Source organism: Sphaerodactylus townsendi, linkage group LG05 (assembly GCF_021028975.2).
Source record: "Sphaerodactylus townsendi isolate TG3544 linkage group LG05, MPM_Stown_v2.3, whole genome shotgun sequence".
Lineage (NCBI taxonomy): Eukaryota > Metazoa > Chordata > Lepidosauria > Squamata > Sphaerodactylidae > Sphaerodactylus > Sphaerodactylus townsendi.
This window is the reverse complement of record NC_059429.1, coordinates 67,040,161-67,063,461: the sequence shown is the minus strand read 5'-3', so window position 1 is coordinate 67,063,461 and position 23,301 is coordinate 67,040,161. Positions and strand designations below refer to the sequence as shown.

Genomic DNA, 23,301 nt, shown 5'->3' with positions numbered 1-23,301 from the left:
GTCATAGCCAATGTTGGTTTGTGCATGGGGGACTGATCTTGCCTGGGGAAGCTGCTTGCTTGCCCCCTTTGGGAACCCCCCTATGAGGTAGGGGTGGAGCAAGCCTGGGGTCTGGCAGCCCTGCTTGGGTTGAGACAGCTTGCGCCCCCCCCCCTCAGCAAATGGGGGATTCTTCAGAATGCGGCCCTCCGCCCGTCTGGAATTCCCCCTATCATTGCTGCCCTCCTTTTAACTCAAGGGTGAGTTCATTTTCCTCAAACAGCGGGTTTGAGGAAAGCTGCTTTGGGTCAGCCTGCCTGGCTGCCCAGCTATCTGATCAGACCCCCATGCTGCGCCACGCTCTTCTGTCTTTCTGCCAATAAACGCTATGGTTATGGCCAATTTTATTACCACAAATAAAGTGTCTGTGTTTATTTCAATAAGTTGTGTGTTTGTTACCATGACGATCATCCCTCCCTCTGGGGGCAAAATGATGGACCTTCTCTGTGGACAAAATGCTGCCAAAGCTTCTCTTTTGAAGGTACATAGATACTGGTATGCAACTTAATATTATAGCACAAGAAAATATGTATTTAGCCCTCCACACACACATTTATACACTTATAACTGGAAGAAAGTTAGGATTCAAATGTGAAACAAAGTAGTAGCAGTAATACAAATTGAGGATATAGTGTGCATGTGTGTAAATTGTGTGTGAGCATGTTTGTATATATACATAAAATATCTTTTACATAGATGTGCACTGTAATTTAGTATGACTGCTATAGATGCTCCAGTCAGGGCTGAAGGTATGTGAAAACTTAATTCAGAGCACTGAAGATGGTCAAGACAGTGTGATCAATTCCTGGTTCAGTAATCCAATTTTCACATTTGGTCAAACTAGAGTGACAAATTTTATACCAAGTTTTTACCACTTTTTCTTCCATCACCCTACCTGAATTATCTATCAATTATCAATCATTGCCATGAAAGGAAGAATTTAAGAAATTGGGGGAGGGAATGGCAGGATGCAATTAGGATGAGGCAAAATGGGTGAAATTAATCTACTCAAATATCTAAAAATGTTTAGGAAATGTTTTGAATCTCAAATTGTCATCTGTTCATTTTTTTTTTGGCATTCCTTTAAAACCATGCAACCCAATTTGACAGAGGCGGCAATGGGACAAAATACTTGTGAGACAAAATAACTATATCCTGCTTGATGAACTTTCTCAATTCTAACACAGGGTATCTGTCGAACCGACTTTTACCAAAAAAAATGTGCGTGACGCTTCACTTTGTTATCTTTTTGTTGTTCAGAGAAAAAGACATCGAGAAAGAGAAGAAACTGTTGCAAGAGTCCTTTTTCAGCAGTCGCTTCTTTCCGGCATCTCTTTGCGATTTTGGAGGCGGACCGAGCCGGGCTTCAGTGCAGTCAGTATGTTAGACCCTGAGGACAGTGCGGAGCACAAAGTTGGCTCTTCTTTCCCCAAGCCTTTTCTCGTCTTCGTAGCTATGCTCATAGTTCTAGGAGCGTGGCTCTTGCTAGCCTTTTCTGCTTTCGAGCAGAAAGAGACAGACTTCTACTCCTTTAAAGTGGTGAATATCAGAGGGAAGCTGGTCTCTCTGGAGAAATACAGAGGCGCGGTAAGTTTGCAAGCCTCTTCTCCCACGACTAACGGCCAGTCACTTCGGCATGCCTGCATGAAAGACGGGAAGGAGAGGGAGGCAGGGCCAGAGTAGTCTCTCCCTCGGCATCTTGACTTGTGTTGCCTGCCGCTTCGTACCTTTGGTCCTGTTACTTAAAAGTTCCTCTATTAAAAAGTTCCCTTCCTGCATGCACGCGTTTTGATGTTTGAGCTGCTGAGCCGGCTGTTCTGCGCATACGTGGCAGGCAGGCAGGCAGGCAAGAGTCCTTGCATTCCCGTGACTCTCTTCGATTACTGCTGCTTATATGAAGACACGTTTCTCAAATGCATCCCTTTCTGAATGTTTAAAAGATCTGCATTTCAAGAGGCTGATTTTTATAAGAAACGGACACGTTTCTTATATGTGGTGCAGGACAAAGTGTGTGGGAATCCAGCATCGCTTAAAAATAAATATAGTATGACAACTTAAAAGTAATCTGCAATTTTGTAACCTAAGGAAGGCAAACAGCACTCACTCTTTTTAGTCAGATGTGGGATGTTTCCAAGATGCACAAAGTTACTTGCAGAACCCTGGTTGACAAGTTCTTCCAAACAGTGCCTTTTAAATTCTCCCTGCTAAGTATTGAGGGATTTATTAATTCCATCTTTCATAAGAAATAAACTGTGCACAGTTGTTCACTGGAGCCTCTGCAGGGAAACTTCTCAGTAGATTGATTTCTATCCTCACTTTCAGTATGAATGTGCTGCAGAGATTGGTCCTTAATGTTTATTATAAACAAAAATAAATTAGTCACGCTATTATGTCACATTGTAGTCTTATTCATGTTTACATAAAAGTAACTCCTTTGCTCAGTGGGTGTCATGCCCCCACAGAGCCTTTGGTTATTTCCCCTTTAAGATTTAGTTTCCCCATAGTCAGTATGGTTGTTCCTTATTGTTAAGTCTTCCTTGGGAGGGTACTTTAGTTAGTCCCTTCCCCTTTAAGACTTTTCCCAGTAGGCAATTTCCTCTCCTTACCCAGCTTCCCCTGTTTTTAGTTAGTCAGTCAGTCTCAAAGAGGTGCTAAGGGAAGCTGGGGTCCCTTAATATGCGTGACGTCCATATCTTTATATGGTGGTCCAAAGAGAAAGTTCATGTGTTCATATGGTGGTCTACAGAGGAGAGCAATCCAAGCTTATTTATGGCTACCAATCTTGATCCTCTTTGATCTGAGATTGCAAATGCCTTAACAGTCCAGGTGCTCGGGAGCAACAGCCGCAGAAGGCCATTGCTTTCACATCCTACATGTGAACTCCCAAAGGCACCTGGTGGGCCACTGCGAGTAGCAGAGAGCTGGACTAGATGGACTCTGGTCTGATCCAGCTGGCTTGTTCTTATGTTCTTATCAGCAGCCAGAGCAAAAAACAAGACCAACAGCTGTGAGGAAGCAAGACACAGTGATCCATCTGAAAGGACACAATCTACAGCTCCTATAATCCTGAAGACAAGCAAGTACTCCCATTAGTTAGAGCCAGGGAGGAGTTAGAGTCTTGTCTCTCTCTGTTAATAAAGCCATTATTAGAACTGTTAAGACTGGCTTGTGTCTCGACCTTTCTGTCCCAGCCAAGAACAGGGCACCTCCAACAGAGTGGGGGGGGGGGGGCGGGCAGAACAGTGGGACTTAATGTATCAACATAGCATTAAGTCTATCGGAGCCTCACAATTTCAACCATTAGTGCCATTTTTGCACACTGTCTTTCATCAGTTACATTTCCCCCTTTGTTTTTCTCCTGATATTTTTGGGGTACATTTTTCTTAACTGATAATTACTAGTTGTGTATAACATTGTAATATTACAAGCAGGGGACCAGTAAGGACTCACAGGGGTTATCTAATCTTCTGCCCTACTATTTCCTTTTCCCCTTTTTTGGAAGCCCCATTTCCTGTCCCCTTTTCCTATTTTATTTCTTCTTCCCACCCAAAAGCCAACCTACCTTTATCTGCACCCCTGTCTTCAGCCTTTCCTCCTCCTCCCCTGGTAGTCTTTTCCTGAGATAAGTTTGCCCAAGCCACTGACTGGAGCCTATCGGAGCCTCACAATTTTTTTTGTTCCTTCTTTGACTGTCCCTATATCTTCAGTTTCCCCCATTTCCTTCTGTCTCCTGATCTACCAACCAATCTATCTTTTAACTGCCCCATCTTCATCTATATTTGTTTACTTGATATATATCCCACCTTTCTCCCCTGTGGGAGTCCAAAGCATAATTATCCCATCTTCCATTTTATCCTCACAACACTGTGAAGATGTTAGGCTGAGACTGTATGTCTGCCCCAAAGTCACTCAGTGAACTTCTGCAGCAGAGTGGGGAGTCAAACCTGGGTGTCTCAGATTCTAATCTGATAAGTCTAACCACTGCACCACACTGGGTTTTGGGGGGTGGCTACCGCTAACAGTAGTAAGAAGTTGAGCCTGGATAATTCATAGTAGCAAGTTGTCCATCAGTCACTGCCAAGGAGACATCCCTCAAAGGCTAAAATAGCCCTAGAAATGTCCCTCCCTTGCCTTTTATTGACAGAAATCAGTAAGCCTTCTGGCTTGAAGGCTGGCAATAGTGTTGTGGTTGGCTCTCAGTGACAACTCAGGGCATTCATTTCTTAAAGCTATAGGTGCTGCTTTTGTCACAATGTGTGTGCTCTTTCTCTTAAATTTCAGATTTTTCCACAAACCTGAAGTTTTTCTCAGGTTTGTAGAAAGATATATCTTAGCTGTCCATGACCCCAGTCTTTGGACCCCAGTTTTTTGATATTCACAAATGGAACAGTACTGAAATTAGGTATAGTCAGAGGCGTACCTGCCAGAGGTACATGTGGGGTCAGATGTCACTGGACACTACCGATTTGATCACGTGGGGGCGCAAAATTGTGCCCCCCCACATAATCAAGCCATGGTCAAGGAGCCTGTACATGTCTTTCTTGTGGCCTCTAATGGGGGAGGGGGGGGGGCTTTTCTTAAACCCTGTCTCCCAGAGACTTCATCAAAAATCTCCAGGAATTTTCCAACCTGGAGCTGGCAACCCTAGGCATAGCTCTAATGAGTTCTCCCTCAAAGTCAAAAATAGGCTTGAGTAGGTCTCTCCCCCTTTTACTCACAGAAACTGAGACCTGGAAGAATGCTGTGGTTGCCTAGGAACAGCAACTGAGGGAATCTGTTGCTCAAAGCTACAGATGATCCTTTTATCCTTTTTGTTTTTTTAATCAGCTCCCCATGTATTTTTTTAAAAAAGATTTGACATTTTTCTGAAAACCTGGGGCCCTTTTATGGTATGTAGAAATATCTTTATTGCCTTTTCACAGCTCCAGTCACTGGATTTAAGTATCCAATAGTTTGGCCAACTTTATTGGCATGTTCATCAAGTACCTCTGAGTTCAGTTGAATTTGCTTGTGAGTTAGAGACTTAAAAAAAAGAAAATAGTTCATTCAAAAGAACTAGAAGACTGTGGCAATAAATGATTGTAATAGTTATGTTTAGCTACCCCCACCTCCCGCCTCCTGATTTATTTATTTTTATTTATTTTATTATCGCATTTATATACCACCCCATCCCCTAAGGGCTCTGGGCGGTGAACAACAAGTGTTACAAAACAGTAATAACAATAACAATAAAATTAATATAATTAACATCTTTAAAATATAAAATTACTGATGGTTTGATGGTTGGGAATGGCTGCTGGGGCTGAAGCATGGAAAAATGGCACCAATGTGAGCAGGACCTTAAAAATAGACACCTTCCTGTTGACACAATATGCAAATATGTTTTGACCGTAATCTTTCCCAAAGAGATAATGGGTTTGGAAAGACTGGAGCAAAGTCAGGGAAGCCTTGAAGATTATGGGAAGATTACAGAGATGTGTGTCTCCCACACTCCAACCAAACAGATTCAATTTGGAGACAAAACTCAAAGTGGAAATAAATGGTATTTGGGTCTCTTATATTAGTATTTCTTATCTTAGTACTGCTTCAGAAACTCACACAAAGGAAGCATGGGATTGTTACTGTTCCAACCTAAGATGTCCTGCATTTTTGTAAAGTATAAAGAAAATATATTGCAACATGACTTATCAGTCTATAAGTAACAATCAAGCAACTGAGATCTCATTTGGCATAATGATTAGCATTTTGGCTTAGGATTTGGGAGACAGGAGTCCCAATTATGAATCTCATCCGATGTTCCCAAGTCAAACTTCCTTTCCCTCAGTTTGCTATGTATCACAGGTTTGTTGCAAGGATAAAATGTGATGATGAGAACTATTGAAACACTCCAAGCTAGTAGATGGAAAGCTGGAGTAAAGATGGAATAGTAAATCGCTAGACACACATTTACTACTCCAATAAGATAGCTTTCTAGAGCCTAACCAACAGTTTACCTTGACTGATATCTGGCGTTCAATAGCCATTAGCTCCTCGTGCTATGGGAGAAGTGAATAATGGCAAAGGATAGTAGCAGAGTGATTTGTAATGCAGTCCTGAGTTTCAACCTTCTAAGCTCTACATTTATTTATTAAAATTTTTAAAGCTACATTTTCACCCAACTTCGATGAACAAACAACAAATAAATACATAAAAACCAGGAGGAACAGTTCTAGCAGGGGAGCGCAGCTATCGTATACCCTTGACCGAAGAACGGTACACTCCTTCTATCTGGGATGGTCGTCCTCTTCCACCGAGCGCGCAGCTTCGGGAGGGACGCACATGGAGCGGTGAGGGAGGTAGGGGACACCCGCCTAGCCAGCCAGATCAGCCAAATCAACCCTGGCGATCAATGGGGTGACAGATGTCGCAGCCAGATCGCCCTCACATCCAGGAGGAACAGTCAATGAGAATAAGAGGGAATACCAAGCAAACTTTTTCATCCACTGCTATTTAAATGCTTTCCTGAACAATTTATCGTGTTTAGTGTTTCCTTCCTGAACAATTCCTTCTGTTTAGTATAGCACTATTAGTCAGTAGTTCTGTTATACAGAGATCTGCAATTTAGGGACCTTTTTAAAAAAACAAACCCCAGATAGCTATTTGAGAAATGCAACAGCAATGGGAGTTGGCAAATCCATCTTTCTGCTGTACTGATCTGGTTCTGTCTGCATATAAGAAAAGTTGTTTCATTTGTTTTTCTTTCATCTACTACTTCAGACGTTTTTGGAAGAAGAAAGTGTGAAATGCTTGCAGTGTACACTAGATGGCAAACTTAGTTCGCGTATTTCTCAGTTTGATGTGACAGTGGTATATTGCTGGATAATTGTTTTGGCTATGGCCCAAGGGGTCATTTCATCCCGACCTGAATTTTTAACACATAAATATCTAAGCAGATGGCATAGTTCAACAGAGGGAGAAGGACTTGGGTTTTAAGTTTTGAACAGAATGTATACTTTGTTCAATATAACGTAGACACTTTGCTAATTTGAACTGGATTGGAATAAATAATCTAGAGGAAGAAAGGGGGAGAAAGAGTATTCTATACAAATCACTTTGTATCTCAATATGCTTCTTCAAAACCTACTTCCATTCATTCCTATACAGCCTACCACATGTTCAGAAACTATTGATGAAATAATCTTCATTTTGCTCTCAGATAAGATCACTGGTTTTATGCCAAACACCAGTGTCTGGACCAATCACAGTCTCAGGAAATACTAAGCATTGATAGTACCATTATCGAAGATCAGACCTATATCTGCCAAAATGGGAACATAGAAACAGCATGTTCTATTTGTGTGCAAGGGTCCACTGTCATCAGTTCTCATGGGCCAATTACCCACAGGGCAGCTGCTGTGAACTGGCAGCTGGAGCGCATCTGGGAAAGAAATCTTGTCCCAACACCCTTCCTTCCTATTGCACACTGGGAGCGGAAGCATGTTGGGGCAAAAAATCTTGCCCTAAAGCCCTTCTTTCCTGCAGTGCTCCAAGAGATGAAGCACAACGAGGCAAGATTTCTTGTCCCAATGTGCTTCCTCATACCCCGCCTGTGCTTCTCGCTTTCCCTTCTCATCTTTTGCAACAGAGCAGGGCAAGGGCAGGGCAGAGCCAGACGTGGGTAGTTGGCCATAGACTGCCCTCTCAATTAGAGGAAACACAGACTGAAAACATTACTATCAGTTATGAGTTAATTTATAATGTTGCCCATTATGCTTGGTTAGGAACTAGGATTAGAAATAATTGGAAGAACATACCCTCATACAATAATAATTGAGTAAGGTTAGATTTTGCCTTACTGTTGTAGTACTGTTTACCATATTTAATTTTTTAAAACAACTTGTAGTAGAATTTAAATGACTTGAAGAAGTGCTTTATGTAGAATGCTATAGCATTTTTTTTGTATTTATTCTGGTCAATGACCGCAATTAATAGATTGATTTGATTTAGCACCCTTATGAGAACATCCAGGCAGCAGCTATGCACATTTGGACAAATGTAGATACAGCTTTGGAATCAAGAAGCTTCTAGTTTTATGAACTAATGATAGCAGTGAGAATATGCACAAGATAAATCTAGGGCATATCTTGAATTTACAACAAATTACTTGTTAGGCTATAGTAAACCACATGTTCATATAGTCCCTTCTTGTTCTCCCTAAACTGATTGCATGGAGCTGGCGACTGCCCAGAGAGAAAATGTCCTGTCTGTTTAACAGAGACTTAACAGGATGTCATTTACCAGGTGGCATTTTTTTAACACCATGCCATGACAAAATTCTGCTGCCCATGTCCACAAGTCTCTATTAAAGAGACAAGACATTTTCCTTTAGGCCTGTTGGGAACTTGGAAACCACTTTCCTTATATGGAAGAAGAAGCTCCAGATAGTCAGACAGAAAGAAATGATGAGAGCCAAATGAAGCAGCCAGCCATCTGGAGTGTCTTAGACTTTGTGGAGATCAGATGTGTCCACTCGACTGGGGGAGGCTTCACCTGGATTAAACAACTGACTGCTGTTGGTGGTAGGGTTTCCAGCTCTGGGTTGGGAATTTCCTGGAGATTTAGGGGCAGTGCCTAGGGAGGGTAGAGTTTGGAAAGGGCAGGGATATTATTATGTCATAAGAGTCTGCTTTCTAAAACTGCCACATTCTCCATGAGAACTGACCTCTGTGGTCTGGAGATCAAACATAATTCCAGGAGAACTCTAGGCCCCACCTGGAGGTTGGCAACCCTAGATGGCAGCAACAGCAGCATTGGTGCCACAAACTGTGTTGCTGTCATAGTAGGCCTCTCTGTTGCCCTCATGATAGGTTTCTGAGAGACCATTCTGTGTCTCCAGGGCAGGGTAAGTTGGAGGGCAGCTCTGGTGTTGAGGCGGGGCCACTCCTGGACAGTCTGGACCCAGTTAAGTTTAGTGCTCTTTAAAAAGTGAAGGAATAATTTTCATTCAGTAATCTTGAATATCAGACATATTAAAGTCTTATAATAACCATTTTACATTGTAAGATACTTTATCAGTTAAAACCAAGACAGTGAGCTGATGAAAGAAATAGCCATCAATTAACTTCAAATGTTTATTTTTCCTTCAGGTATCCTTAGTTGTCAATGTTGCAAGTGAGTGTGGCTATACCGACAGCCATTATAAAGTCCTACAGCAGCTACAGCGAGAATTGGGCCCATATCATTTTAATGTGCTTGCATTCCCATGTAATCAGTTTGGGCAGCAAGAACCAGATAGCAACAAAGAAATTGAGAGTTTTGCTCGGAAAACATATGGAGTCTCTTTTCCCATGTTCAGCAAGGTTGCAGTGACAGGCACTGGTGCAAATCCAGCCTTCAAATATTTAGTTGGTGAGTACAGAGTACAGCAGCTGATTTGTGGCTTGGAACTATTATGTATTGAGAGTTGTAAATAGGATTTAGAGTACACATGGATTGAGGTGTATATGTGGGGGAAAATTCTGGCAGCATTCAACAAGGTCTAAGATCCAAATATTTGATCCAGTCAAGGTTATCCAGTCAATTATGGAAAAGCAATTTCTTTTAGGAACAGGTATGATTTTTTCCTATTTCTGTGAAACTCAGTGGGGTAAACAGGAGTTAAGTTCAGGTTTATTTGCCTTGCCCTTCAAAACAAAATGCCAGAGAAATTTCTGTTTCATATAAGTTAAATACAGAAGTCCAGGAAATTTCTAGGAATATCTTCTGTTCAGTGGTAAGGAAAGGGGTGCCCATTCCTTCATCTGTTGACTTTCAGACATGTCAAAAGTAGGTTTTCGTCGAGGCCCCAGTAAGGAATGGGTGGCTAGATGCTGGGCAGGTAACAGAGACAACACCACATTGGTATAACTGGCCACAACTTTGTTACAGATGCAGAAGTTTGGCTTGGCATGGGGCAGTGAATCCAAGGCATTGAGTGGCCTATTTGCCTTTCAATGAAAACACATCCCTTAGCCCACCAGCTGAGGGAAAGAAACCTGTGCAGCCAAATGAGAACACCTAGGTGCAGGCCACTGTGTAATCCCCCTGTTGCCTGGGGGCAAGAGGCAAGCAGCACCAAAACAGGCAGACCTCCTTAACCTACTCTCCAAGGGGTCCAAACTGGGATGATAGGCACACAGACCGAATCTTCCCCCAAAAGCATCCAGCACAATGCCAGAACTGCCTCTCAAGTTATGAACAGCGCAAGAAATGAACAGAACTGCGCAAAGAAGTAATTGGAACAACACATGCAACTAAATCAAGGGAGGGTTAGATGGAAAAGCCACCAAGGATAAATGCAGCCTGGATGCCAAGGGGCAGAGTTTAAAGAGAGCAGGTGGACTAGACTGAAGAATGGTCATCTCAGCTATGCCTGCCCAGCCCCACCTCCAGAGCAAGCCCAGCCAGCCTGTGATTGGCTGGATGGGGAAGAATAACTGCAGAAAGTCTGCACAATCCATTAGGGACTCCAGGAAATAGAAGCACACCATGGAATGTAGTGCCTGACAAGGCTGTCTTAATGCATGGGAATTCTGGGCAGTTGCCTGTGGCCTCCACAAGCATGGGGCCCTATGCTAATCTATGTATGTTATAACTTGCTGTCAATAAATAAATACTATACTTAACTATAAATATTTGTTAAATGTTAAATGCATATTTAGCATGTGTTTTACTAAAGATAATGAACAATATTAATGTTGGTTGTTGTGGGTTTTCCAGACTCTGTGGCTGTGGTCTGGTGGATCTTGTTCCTAAGGTTTCGCCTGCATCTGTGGCTGGCATCTTCAGAGGTGTATTACAGACGTCCCTCTGATGTGATAAACTATAGAATACCAAAATACACTTTGCCCATTGGTCAACCTCACTTATTACATACAAAAACCATGCACAGGGAAAAGTGCACATGCTCTATTCATATGTAAAGGTGCAACAGAAACAAAGACTGTACACACAGCAGCTGTTAATGTGCATCCTATTATAATGCACATTACTTTCTTAGGAATTTAAGTCATCTATGCATCACAGTCCATGAGAATTTCTAAGTATATGACAATGTTCCAAATCAGCATCAGAGTCCATGAATATCTCAATGTGTAACAATATTCCGGCCCCAAACCCTATTTGCGATAATATGGGTTTTTCATGTCTTCATCAGTGATACTGGACGTTCCTTTTAATTTTTTTATTTTATCAGCTTGTTGGGAGTCACTCAAAGGCCATTTTTACATGGTCAAAAAAATGTCCTGGGGTGAGCATGGAAAATATCCCTGTGCAGACAGGAATTCTGCATGGCTCCCAAAGTTGCACAGGATCTGCCCCAGTGTCCCCCCGCAATATTGACCTTAGCCCAGGATTGTCAAAAATCGCCCATCTGGATGTTCTTTTCAAAAATCTCAGTGTGATGCTGCTTGTGCCTGTGTTGTGCAATCAGGAGCAGGAGTGGTTTATTTTTCCCACCCAGTTGGCTCATTTCCCTGCCTGACATTCATTTAAGCTGCCACTCAAAAGCAGCAGCCACTCAGAACAATCATTTGATCTATTTTCCTCAATACAAGCTTTATTTTAAATCAATTAGCAGACCTATTCACTAGTTTTCTCTCTCACACAGCAAAATCTTATTTTAAACCATTAAAAACACAGATCAATTTCTTCCATTCCCACAGCACATACACAAAAACACCAGTCGGGCAGACAGAGTGTATTATTCCTGCCCAGCTGGCTGATTTCCCTGCCTGACGTCCATTCAAGCTGCTACTCCAAGCAATAGCCAATCAGGATAATCACTCGGTCTATTTTCCTCAGTACAAGCTTTATTTTAAATCAGCAGACCTATTTACTAGTTTTCTCTCTCTGACAGCAAAATCTTATTTTAAACAAAAATCTTGGTTTTTAAACCAAAATTTTAAACCATTCAAGGTGCCTCTCAAAAGCAAGAGCCAATCAGAACGCTGGATACTGGGCATGCTCAGAAATGCTTCTGAAGCAAATACCGAAGTCTGGGTTGTGCGGAGCAAACTGGAGCATTACTAACTCTGCTCCTGGGCAGAAATGGGGAACCATGCATATGCAGAAACCGGGATAAAATAGCCCAGGTATATATGATACCAAATCAACCCCGGTGTAATTGTGTCGTGCAAAAATGGCCAAAGAGAGCTATACCATAAATATGTAGCACATCATGATATCAGTTGTTGTTATTACATTATTTGTTACTCATACAACAGTTACAGAAATTACACAAATTACAGAAAATCAATCATTGAAATAATGCTTATTCACAATAATGCTTACTCACAATTTTTCTGATATTACATCTGCCATGTCTTACCAACAGCATAATCAAGTGATAATGAAACACATCATACTTGCTATTTACATACTCAAAGAAGTACTTCCAATGATCTGCAGGTGATGGTGTTTATAATCATTAAAGTGACATAGTATCTTATAAGGTTTCTATTACTATTTAATATGTGTGTGTATATATATATAATACTACAAAATTCCTATATTCCAAATTCATTAAAAACATGTGAAGTAAGTTTTCACATTCATACTCCCATTGTGAATGACTTTACATTTTTAAAATCCACTTTATTTCCTGTCACATTAAAAATTGTCTTGGCTACTATTAGATTAAAATTTCCTTTCGTTCACTTTACATATAACTAGAAATCTCATGTCTGAACATAAGTGTCCTTGTTCAATGAAATGTTGGGCAAGATCCTTGTCTACTCTGGATGTGCACACATGGCTAATATGTTCTAAAATGCGTTGCCTGATTGAGTGTTCTGTTATTCCATTATACATCTGATTACATGGACATAGGATTAAATATACACATGTAAATATTAAATATTAAGACATTGCAACACCCTTTTACGGGTTTAAGTACACATTAAATCACTTCTCTTCCTGCAATATACGCAATTGTATATATTTAATCCTATGTCCATGTAATCGGATGTACATTGGAATAACAGGACGCTCGATCAGGCAACGCATTTTAGAAAATATTGAATTTCTTGATTTTTGCCATAGGCAAAGAGAAGTTACAGAGCAATGCTTTAGTTTTAGAGGCATACACTTGTAAACAAGTTCAGTTAAAATTAGCTTTTTGCTTCCATTTTTATCTTCCAGCACAGAATTGTTACTTACACTAGCAAGTGCAATCCTAAACAGAGTAATGCACTTATGTCCCTAGACAACAATAAGTTTCAAAGGATGTAACTCTATCTAGGATAGCATTGTAAATTCCTGTGATTTACTCAGTCTCAAAGTCCATTTTATGCATGCATGTATGATTGAGATTTATATACCGCCCTACCCACGGAGAGTTTTATCCCTTGATACATAATCAAATTTAAGGATCAATCAGGTAAACTACAATTTAATGCCTGATGGTACACTTTTCTTTGGGCAGCCCTGTCCAGATGGCAGGGTGAATGGCATAGGGAGCATGGAAAGCTGCACTGATGTGTTTGCCCCCTCTGCTGACACAAGGGGTACTTCTGCTGGCAGCAAGGACAGAGACGTTGGTGGCCAGTTGTCCTGTAGCGCCACAGCAGCAAAAACTGGGGGTGGAGCCAATGTGAGTTGGCTTTCACCAGCATTCAAGTCTGGGAACACCGGCCCTTAGATCTTCAGACTTAGGCTGCACAAAAGTTTATCATAAACCCGTGTAGCCTTATAGGGCTACCTTCAGCCCCCACAAAACCTTCAGGCAGTAGGAAGGTTTTTTGTTTTTTCTCCCTTCTGCACCACCCGAAGCTTCTTTAGAGATGGCAGACCTTAATTGTGCCACCTTCAGCTGCCACATCACTCCCCACCCCCACACTGGATTGCACTGTAAATAAAAAAAAAATAAAGTTTTAATTAGAGTATAATTATTTTATACTTACACACACACACACAAATAAAATCTTTACATCTTTATTTCCTGGGCCTATTTGGTAAATTTAGTAAGGTATTATTTTATGATAATACAAGAGGGTTTGTCATGTCATAATCTGCCCTGGTCTTAACCTCACATACCTTTTTACTTTGAGGTTCGAATTGTCATAGAACTGTAAAATTCTATGCTACTTTACCCTCTGTCTCTAATGTTTATTTTTTTCGTTTTCTGTGTAGAATCCACCGGTGAGGAACCAACCTGGAACTTCTGGAAGTACTTGGTAAATCCCAGTGGAAAAGTAGTAAAGGTTTGGGATTCTACTGTTGCTGTTGAGGAAATAAAACCTTATGTCACTGAGCTCATCAGGGATATAATTCGGAAGAAAAAAGATGAACTGTGATTTTTTTTAAAAAAAATAACACTGCCATTTTAATACCTTTAAGTATCTCTTGTACTCATATTCCTAAGAAAATGTACTGAAGAGGTAGCTCCTGTCATCAGCTGCCCCTCCAGCCACAAATTACGAGTGTGTTTATTTGTCCTGTCGTCACTCATTATCTGGGGTATATGATAAGAGTACTGTTAATTCCTAGGAGGTAGGGTTCTGGATGGAGACAGGCAAGTGGCATTGGGACTATAAAGGGTTGCCTTTCCCTTTTCAGGGAAAGAACAGTCTCTACAGAACAAGGCAGATTAAAAAATCATTTCTTTGTTGTTTGCAAGATGACTGAAACTGTCTCTGTTTATGACCACTGCACTTTGTTCTGATTGACCCAAAATAAAATAAAATTCTTACAACATTTCACCAAATGGTATAAACTTCCTTTAGGATTTCAAACCAAAAATAAAATACTTAGTAGTTGTGTACTTAATAATTGCTGAGTGAAGTAGTGCAGTGATGTTTAACTGAATATAATACAAACCATCTTCAAGAAAGGTTATGCTATCAAAAGAGGTTGACTCTTGGAGCTTTACTTTAAATTGAAAAATAAGGCGTACTCTTTGGACTAAGGCCCACATCTTCCAAAGCAAGCAGAAGCAATGGAAAAGTTAAAATAGATTAAAAAAAACAATGGCCAGGTGTCTGCTGGCTACAAGAGGAAAGGTAACAGGCTGCCTATACTGTTTTTTGCCTGGTTCCTTCAGGATAAGTTGTGTGAGTTGTGTATTGATCCAGTTCATTTTAGTAAAAATATGTTCCACAGATCTTGCTATTAGCTCAGTTTGTTTGCTGCACCCCAGCCCCCTTCTCTGGAACCTCCTCAGCCTCTTCTTGGGAGCCAGCAGCTTCAGCCAAGGGGAGAAATGATTTGCAGTTGGGATGGTAAATGTCTTCTTATTACTGTTAATGTTCCATTCTATTTTTTGTCTGCTTACAGGCAGGCAACAAAGCTGCTTCCTCTGACGCATGCTGGGAATTGCTGACTTCAGTTCCATGACAGCACAGATACTTAATCAGTTTGGCCGTTAATCAAAAGTTTAAAATGTCTATGTAGCACTGTGTCACTTGGCTATCTTCTCTTTTGTCTAGCTATTCTTTATTTGGAACATACAAGGCCAAAGTGGTCTATAATAAAATCCAAAATGTCTCTGTATAAAAGGCATAAAAGGGAGGTTCAGATAAGATATCAAAATAAAATAAAACCTTCCAAACGTAATTAATAAGAACTTTGGATAAAACTTCCAAACTAGCTTCCAAAATTATGAAAACAAAGTCTCCACATAAAAAGTCACAAAAGGGAGGTTCAGAAAAGCCATCTAAAGAAGAGTAAAATAAAATAAAACCTTCTGAATCAAATTCATACGAACTTTGGATAAAACTAGCTTCCAGAATAATGAAAACAAAATATTCATAAAATGTGATAAGTGACTTAAAATAACTTAAAATTACTTGCATCAAAGGAGAGGCAGCATTTCTATCCTGTCACCACCTTGGATCTTCCACAAAAAGGGGAAATTTCCCTGATCCTGTTGATCCCCTGAGCACCAGCACTGCTTAGGCACCCTTCCTCAGAGTCTGAGGAGCCTTTCTTCTGGCCTCAGACCAGAGGTCTCAGTATAGTGCTTCGCAGGCCCTTTTCCAGGGCTAACAAGTCCCGAGTTGGGCCATAGCTACATGGGTTCATCTTCTCTGGCCATTCAGGCCCTTTTTATTCCTCCCCCCTAATCTGGATTCTGTCCCAGGCCCTTTCCCCCTGCTCTTCCCTCTGAGCCTTTAAGGGTCCTCATCTAGTCCACTTACTCCTCCCCTTCCTTCTTAGCCAAGTTGGCCCCCACTTCTTCCCTGTTACTGCTCCAAGAGGGCAGAGGCCTCAGTTGGGCTTCTTGGTCTGATACAGCCCCCTTGCTGAGGGCCTGTGCTTCTAGTGCAGTTTTGGGTCATGCCTGGTGCTGCTCAGCCTGCCCTCCAGGCTTCTTCTGCTGCTGTGCGGCCTTTAGAACCCAGGCAGCCACTGGCCCTGGGATCCCTGTGAGCTGCCTTGCTCTGCAGGAGTGGTGGAGCACCAAGGGGACAGGGTGTTGCGACGTGCACCGGGTGCACGCCTGGGGGGTGGAAAATCGCCCCCGGCCCCTCCCCTTTCCCTCGTGCCCCCCTGCAGCCCCCCCAACACACAAATCTGAACACACTCAGGGCTCCTTAGTTTTTTTGAAGGGCGGTGAATCCACCCTGAAACAGCATCACTTTTAATGTTGTTTAAACTGGAGAGCCCGGATTCTCCTTTTAAATCCACCTTAAAGGGAGACTCTGGACTCCCTAGTTTAAACAACACTGAAAGAGATGCTGTTGGGGGGGAATCCACACCAGAACAGCATAATTTTCAATGCTGTTTAAACTAGGGAGCCAAGCTTCTCCTTTTAAATCTCCCTTAAAGGGAGAATCCACCCCCAAACAGCATCACTTTCAATGTTGTTTAGACTAGAGAACCCAAATTCTCCTAGAAGAGAGCCCAGATTCTCCTTTTAAATCCATCTTAAAGGGAGAATCTGTGCTCCCTAGTTTAAACAACATTGAAAGTGATGCTGTTTCAGGGTAGATTCTCCACCCACCCCACAAACAGCATCACTTTCAATATTGGTTGTTGTGGGTTTTCCAGGCTGTATGGCCCTGGTCTGGTAGATCTTGTTCCTAAGGTTTCACCTGCATATGTGGCTGGCATCTTCAGAGGTGTATCACAGAGAGAAGTCTATTATACAGTGTGTCCAGACTTCTCTTATAACAGACTTCTCTCTGTGATACACCTCTGAAGATGCCAGCCACAGATGCAGGCAAAACATAATGAATGAATGAATGAATGAATGAATGAATGAATGAATGAATGAATGAATGAATGAATGAATGAATGAATGGATTTATATACCGCCCTTAGTAACAAGATCTACCAAACCATGGCCACACAGCCTGGAAAACCCACAATAACCAATATTGAAAGTGATGCTGTTTGGGGGGTGGAGGCTCAAGCACTGGCATCTCCAGCCAGGTAAACAGTTCTGACAGTAGATGATGTGAAAGACCTTCTTCCTGACATCCTGGAGGATCACTGCACGTCTGAGCAAACCATGCTGACCTTGATGGACCAATGGTCTAATCCAGAATAAGGCAATGTTATGTGTCCATCAGAAGGATTTCCAGATTAAAGAGAATTGCCTTAATACCCTTCACACTTCCCAGGTTTTGTGTCTCCTGTTGCTTTCCTCCTTTCCATTGTTATAAAATGAAGTTACATGCTGGAAAAGGCTATACTATAGCAATAAGATGTATTGAACAAATCTTGTAAATTTGGAATCAAGAAGTTCAGTAAATAGAATTTCATAGTGAAAGAGGGTTGTATGGATACGCCCTTAAAGAGTCTAGGAGGGAGAAAAAGTAGTGTGCCATGTAGTCCTATGAAAAGGATCACAAAAGAGTTGAAAAAGTAGAATAAATACACATAGGAAAGCTGGAATGTGAATATGTGGCTTAAATTTGGTGGAGCTTTATACCCCTTGGCTTCAAGAAGAGTATGGAGTATAAAAACCATGGTCAGGGGTATTCACCATTCCAACTATACGTCCTTTTCCATTGTTTAATGCTCAATTTTTCACAGTGCTGCTATAGTTATTTGACTCTTCACTATCAATGGTTTTGTTCTAATAGTTATTTCAACAAATAATTTAGTCAGTACAACTTTATTTAAGAAAAGGTATTTCTTCATAACATGATAAACAAAAACAACTTGAAATACACAGAAACTAGTATTACAGTAATACAAGCAATGCTAACTAGTATGGAAAAGTGGTAGATATAATTTAAATGCCACTGAAGGATAGTCATCTCCTCAGTTGTCTGTTTAACTTGTACCAATTACAGCATGAGAAACATGGTGTTTGGGCAGCAACAATTTCTGCTTTTTTCCAGGCACTTTGTACAAGACAAAACACCCCCCAAGGGAAGATAATTCAGGCTCAGTAACATCATGGATTCTCATCAGCAACCGGTTAATGTTTGGGAAACTAGTGAGGAGTAGAAAATCTTTTCAGGAAAGATATGGAATACATGTGACAAAATAAACAAGAGCTCTGCAAATAAAACAGACAGCTCGATTGATTGTTCCAAGTTTTAAAGCTAAGTTCACCAGCTACACAAAATCCCACCAACTTTCCTTTTTGCTATGTTATTTCTTTTGTCATTATGCTTACTTTCACAAAACTTTAGCAGTTTATCCAGTAATTAAATCAACAAACGTGTAATTAGTTGTTTTAAGAACTTTCATTTAAAAGGCAAAAGCAAATACTGATTAGAACTACCTGAACTGAGTTACATCTTTTTATGTGCGGTTAATTCCAATGCATCTCATTTATATAACTCCCACTTCTGATCATTGTCCATTTCCTCAAGGGGAGACATTTCAAGATGTGGGTGAGGAACTGTGTCTACATCACTCTGAAGTGAAAAAGTGCGGAAAAGATCTGATATGGGCTCATCAGCATAAGTTTCACTACGGACAGCTTTCACTGAGTGGGCGTCTCTGTTCCCATCTGACTGCTGGCTCCTCCCGTCTGATTGCCGACTTCTATCTGAGTGCTGACTTCTATCCTGAAACACACAGAAAATTTACAATGCTTGTATTTATGTACACACATAAACATCATACATTTCTAAGAGCTGCCAAAGAGAGTTTATGTGCCCAAAACAGTTTCAGGAAGTTGTACACAAGCATAATCATGTAGGCCTCTTATTTGAATCAGTGCTCGGCATGCAGTGGAGACAGAGATTGGCCCTTTCTCCTTGCACAGTTTTGCTAAGTAAAACTATTCCTACCTCAATGTCGTTTTTATCCCTTCACTTGAAGGGCTTATATTTAAAAGAACTGAATGACTGAATAGCAAAATAATGTGGGGGTAGGTGGAAGGAAACCCCTCTTCCCTTTTTTGTAGCTCTCATCTGAATCAGGACTCTATGAAGCTGTGACTGATAAACAGAGATCCAATTTAAACAGAGATCCAATAGCAGAGCAGGTTAAAACTTAATCCATTGAAGACGGAGATCCTCTGACTGGGCCACAGGGAGGGAGTTGGGGATTTTCAGCCGCTGCTCTTTGGCACTGACCTATTCAGCCCGCAACCTGGGGTCCATCTGGATTCATCTCTCTCGATGGAGACCCAGGTGGCACATGTTATCCGGGTTCCTTTCTTTCATCTTTGCCAGGCCCAGCGGCTGGCACCCTACCTTTCCCAGGCTGACCTAGCCACAGTAATCCATGCAATGGTCACCTCCAGGCAGGGGTGTAGCTAGGGTAAATGGAGCCCGGGGCAAAATCTGAGTTTTGCGCCCCCCCCCCATTTGGGCAGCATCCCTCCCCCACCACGACCAAACAACATTTTTGCACCAGTTCATCTCAAAGTCACCATTGCATTATAGAACATGGCCCAACACACAAATCTGAACACACCCAGGGCTCCCTAGTTTAAACAACATTGAAAGTGATGCTATTTTTTGAAGGCGGGGAATCCTGCCACAGCATCACTTTTAATGTTGTTAAACTCTAAAACCAAATTCTCATCACACAGAAATCCACCTTAAGGGGATACTCTGGGCTCCCTAGTTTAAACAACATTGAAAGTGATGCTGTTTCAGGGTAGATTCCCCACCCCAAACAGCATCATTTTTCAATGTTGGTTAATAATGAGTTTTTTCTGGGCTGTGTGGCCGTGGTCTAGTGTATCTTGTTCTTAATGTTTCACCTGCATCATGGCTGGTATTTTCAGAGGTGTATCACAGAGAAGTCTATTATACACTGTGTCCAGCCTTCTCTTATAACAGACTTCTCTCTGTGATACACTTCTGAAGATGCCAGCCACAGATGCAGGCGAAATGTTAAGAACAAGATCTATCAGACCACAGCCTGTAAAACTCACAACTACCAGTTGAATCTGGTTTTGAAAGCCTTCAACAATACTTTTAATGTTTTTTTAATCCTAGAGAGCCCAGATTCTCCCTTTAAATCCACTCCAAAGGAGGTGGATTTAAAGAGAGAACCTAAGGGGAAAAGTGAGGAGTGCCTGTCAAGGGAGCAATGTTTAAGCTAACAATTTTTTACCAAACTTTTAGGCTATCTTCAGAAGACTCTCCTGATTCCCAGGTTTAGTGAAGTTTGGTTCAGGAAGCCCAAAGTTATGGACCCAAAAAAGGGGAGCCCCATCTACCATTAGCTCCCATTGGAAACAATGGGGGATGGAGCACCTTTTTTGGAGGTCCATAACTTTGGACCCCTGAACCAACCTTCACCAAACCTGGGTGGTATCAGCAGGAGACTATCCTTATGATACCACCTAGGTTTAGTGAAGTTTGATTCAGGGGATCCAAAGTTATGGACCCTCAAAATGGTAGCCCCGTTTACTATTAGCTCCCATTGGAAATAATGGAGTATGGGATCACCCATTTTGGGGTCCATAGCTTTGGACCCCCTGAACCAAACTGCACCAAACTTGGCTGGTATCATCAGGAGAGTCACCTGACAATAGTCTGAAAGTTTGGTGCTGCTAGCCTAAAAACTGCACCCCCTGCAGGCCACAAAATGGGAAAAACCCTGAAAAATAGAAAAAGCCACTAACGAACCTGCAATTTTTGCGCCCACCACAAGGTGGCGCCCGGGGCACTTGTCCCCGGATGTCCCCATGGTAGCTACGCCTCTGCCTCCAGGCTAGACTATTGTAACCTGCTCTTCGTGAGCCTTCCTTTGCGGCTGATCCGGAAATTGAAGCTGGTCCAGCATGTGGCAGCTCGCCTTCTCGTGGGTGGTTCTTTCAGGGATCAAATCTCCCCCGTTTTGCGCCGCCTGCACTGGCTCCCAGTGGAATTCCGGATCGTCTTCAAGGTGTTGGTGTTGACCTTTAAGGCCCTTTGCAGCCTGGGGCTCTCATAACTTAGAGATCCCATATGTCCCAATTCATCCTCTGCGCTCAGCGGAGGCAAACCTACTGGTGGTCCCTCGCCCCTCCATGATGTGGATAGCCTCTACATGGGCAAGGGCTTTTACGGCCCTTGCCCTTGCCTGGTGGAACACTCTTTCTCCAGCTGTTAGGGCCCTGCGAGACCTTGGTGAGTTCCGCAGGGCCTGCAAAACTGAGCTGTTCCATCGGGCTTTTGGGGAGGCTGGCCGCGGGTTGTCCGCCCCTCCTTGATGCCCCCATGTACCATCTGGCTCCGGCAATTTGCTGGTCCCCTCCCAGGAATATTAGGACCAGATTCCGTCAATAAACATGGTGGGTTATGTTGCTGCTACTGTTTTTAAATGAATTTTAATGGATTTTAATGGATTACCTAATGTATTACCTGATTATGTTGTTGTTTTATGATATATTGTTTGTTTTATTGGTTTGTTGTGCACTGCTCAGAGCCCTTTGGGGGTAGAGCGGTATATCAAATCTAATGATGATGATGAGGCTCGAATTGTAATGAAGGCCAACAACCAGCTAAAGATCTGGCAGCTGTGAAATCTACAATAATGATGATGATGATAAGTGGTATATCAAAATAATAATAATAGTAGTAGTAGTTGCTGCTGCTGCTGCTGCTGTTGTTGTTGTTGTTATTATTATTATTATAGTAATTACTAAAGAGCTAGGGGTAAAGTTTAATCACCCAGGTGGTTACTCCAAGGTTGCTCAATTCAAGCAGAATCAACTTTTCTACTCCAACCAGAAACGATTCTAACAGAGTGTAAGTGGAGTGTAACCAGAAACAATTCTACCAGAAACAATTCTACCAGAGTATAAGGCCTCGGGGCCCAGCAATGTTCCTCCTCCTTTCCAGAGTGTAGCCGGGGGATTCCTTCCTGCTCGCCCCACCGGGCCCAGCTGCCAGATGGGCGGGGCAGGGCCAGTGGTGGGATTCAGCTGGTAGCTAACCCTGACAGCTTCTTCTTATCAAACCCAAGTTGGTGGAGAAAGAATAGGAAAGAAACTCCATAGGCCAAGAAGGAAAGCTCACATTTTTTCTCACCTGTTCTTCAGCCTTATAGTATCTTTAGTTATAGGTCTCTAGGGAGAATTTTATTAATAGGTACACTATTAATAGGTACATATCCATATTCCTCACAATTCTAGCAAGATATGAACTGGGAGCAGTTGAGCACCTCCTCAGAATAGTGGACACCTTTACAAAAAGATTTCTATGTGCCCTGCTGCCCACATAACAAGGAGACACAACCATAACCCACTGATGAGAAGAAATTCTCAGAGAAAATCCCATTTTTCAATCAATCAACCTACGAAACTATGTTTAAAAAGGTCTGCTGCATCCAAAAACAAAAGATCAGTCACATATTTTAAAGATTTCTAAATCTAAAGCAATCAAACTATTTTTCAAGATTTCATCTGTCAAATAAGTACATTAATTAAATATTGTACCTTTTGGCTATGAATTTCATCTAATGTCTCTTCGGGCACTGTATCACAGGGTCCCATTGCTGCAGTCTGTTGCAATGGCTCAGGCTCCACAGCAAAAAGTACTGCATCATGTAGGGTTGGAAAGAACCGTGCTTTAGTAACACATTGATCAAAAAATTCATTCCTTTCAAAGGCTTTTATTACAGTGGCTGTGAAATGAAAAATGTAGAAAGAATTACAAGCAGAAACACAATTAAAACACTGAGGCTTAAAATGATATTATTCATGTAAACTAGCTAAAATGGCTAAAGAATTACAACTATTACTGTACTCACGATGACAAGCAGCTATCAGGACTGTGATGCCAATATTCTGAAACACATTGCAGAGCTGTAGAGGGAAACCAGCATATTATTATCTGTGACTTTCTCATTACGTGTATAAGGTAGATTTGATGTAAGGGTGTCTGATGTCAAGTACTT

General features: G+C 41.7%; 2 protein-coding genes across 2 annotated transcripts in view; one reads left to right on the top strand and one right to left on the bottom strand.

Annotated features, from left to right (window-relative positions):
• Positions 1-1,355: 1,355 nt before the first annotated feature.
• Positions 1,356-14,756, top strand: GPX7 (glutathione peroxidase 7). Its single transcript, XM_048496957.1, has 3 exons — positions 1,356-1,626; positions 9,165-9,426; positions 14,188-14,756. Exons 1-3 carry the CDS (start codon positions 1,420-1,422, stop codon positions 14,349-14,351), a joined length of 633 nt encoding a protein of 210 aa, XP_048352914.1. The 5' UTR covers positions 1,356-1,419; the 3' UTR covers positions 14,352-14,756.
• A 3,356-nt stretch (positions 14,757-18,112) lies between these two features.
• Positions 18,113-23,301, bottom strand: part of SLC26A8 (solute carrier family 26 member 8) — a 41,986-nt gene continuing 36,797 nt past the window's right edge. The window contains exons 18-20 of the mRNA XM_048497861.1: positions 23,155-23,209; positions 22,841-23,028; positions 18,113-19,025 (exon numbers count right to left, since the gene is read on the bottom strand). Of these exons, the coding sequence (XP_048353818.1) occupies positions 18,783-19,025; positions 22,841-23,028; positions 23,155-23,209 (486 nt within the window). The 3' untranslated portion in view covers positions 18,113-18,782. The remainder of the gene's footprint in view (positions 19,026-22,840; positions 23,029-23,154; positions 23,210-23,301) is intronic.

Coding starts and splice junctions, on each gene's coding strand:
- GPX7 (XM_048496957.1), top strand. CDS start 1,420: ATGTTAGACCCTGAGGACAGTGCGGAGCACAAAGTTGGCTCTTCTTTC. Junction 1,627..9,164: donor TGGAGAAATACAGAGGCGCG/GTAAGTTTGCAA, acceptor TTTTTCCTTCAG/GTATCCTTAGTTGTCAATGT. Junction 9,427..14,187: donor AGCCTTCAAATATTTAGTTG/GTGAGTACAGAG, acceptor TTTTCTGTGTAG/AATCCACCGGTGAGGAACCA.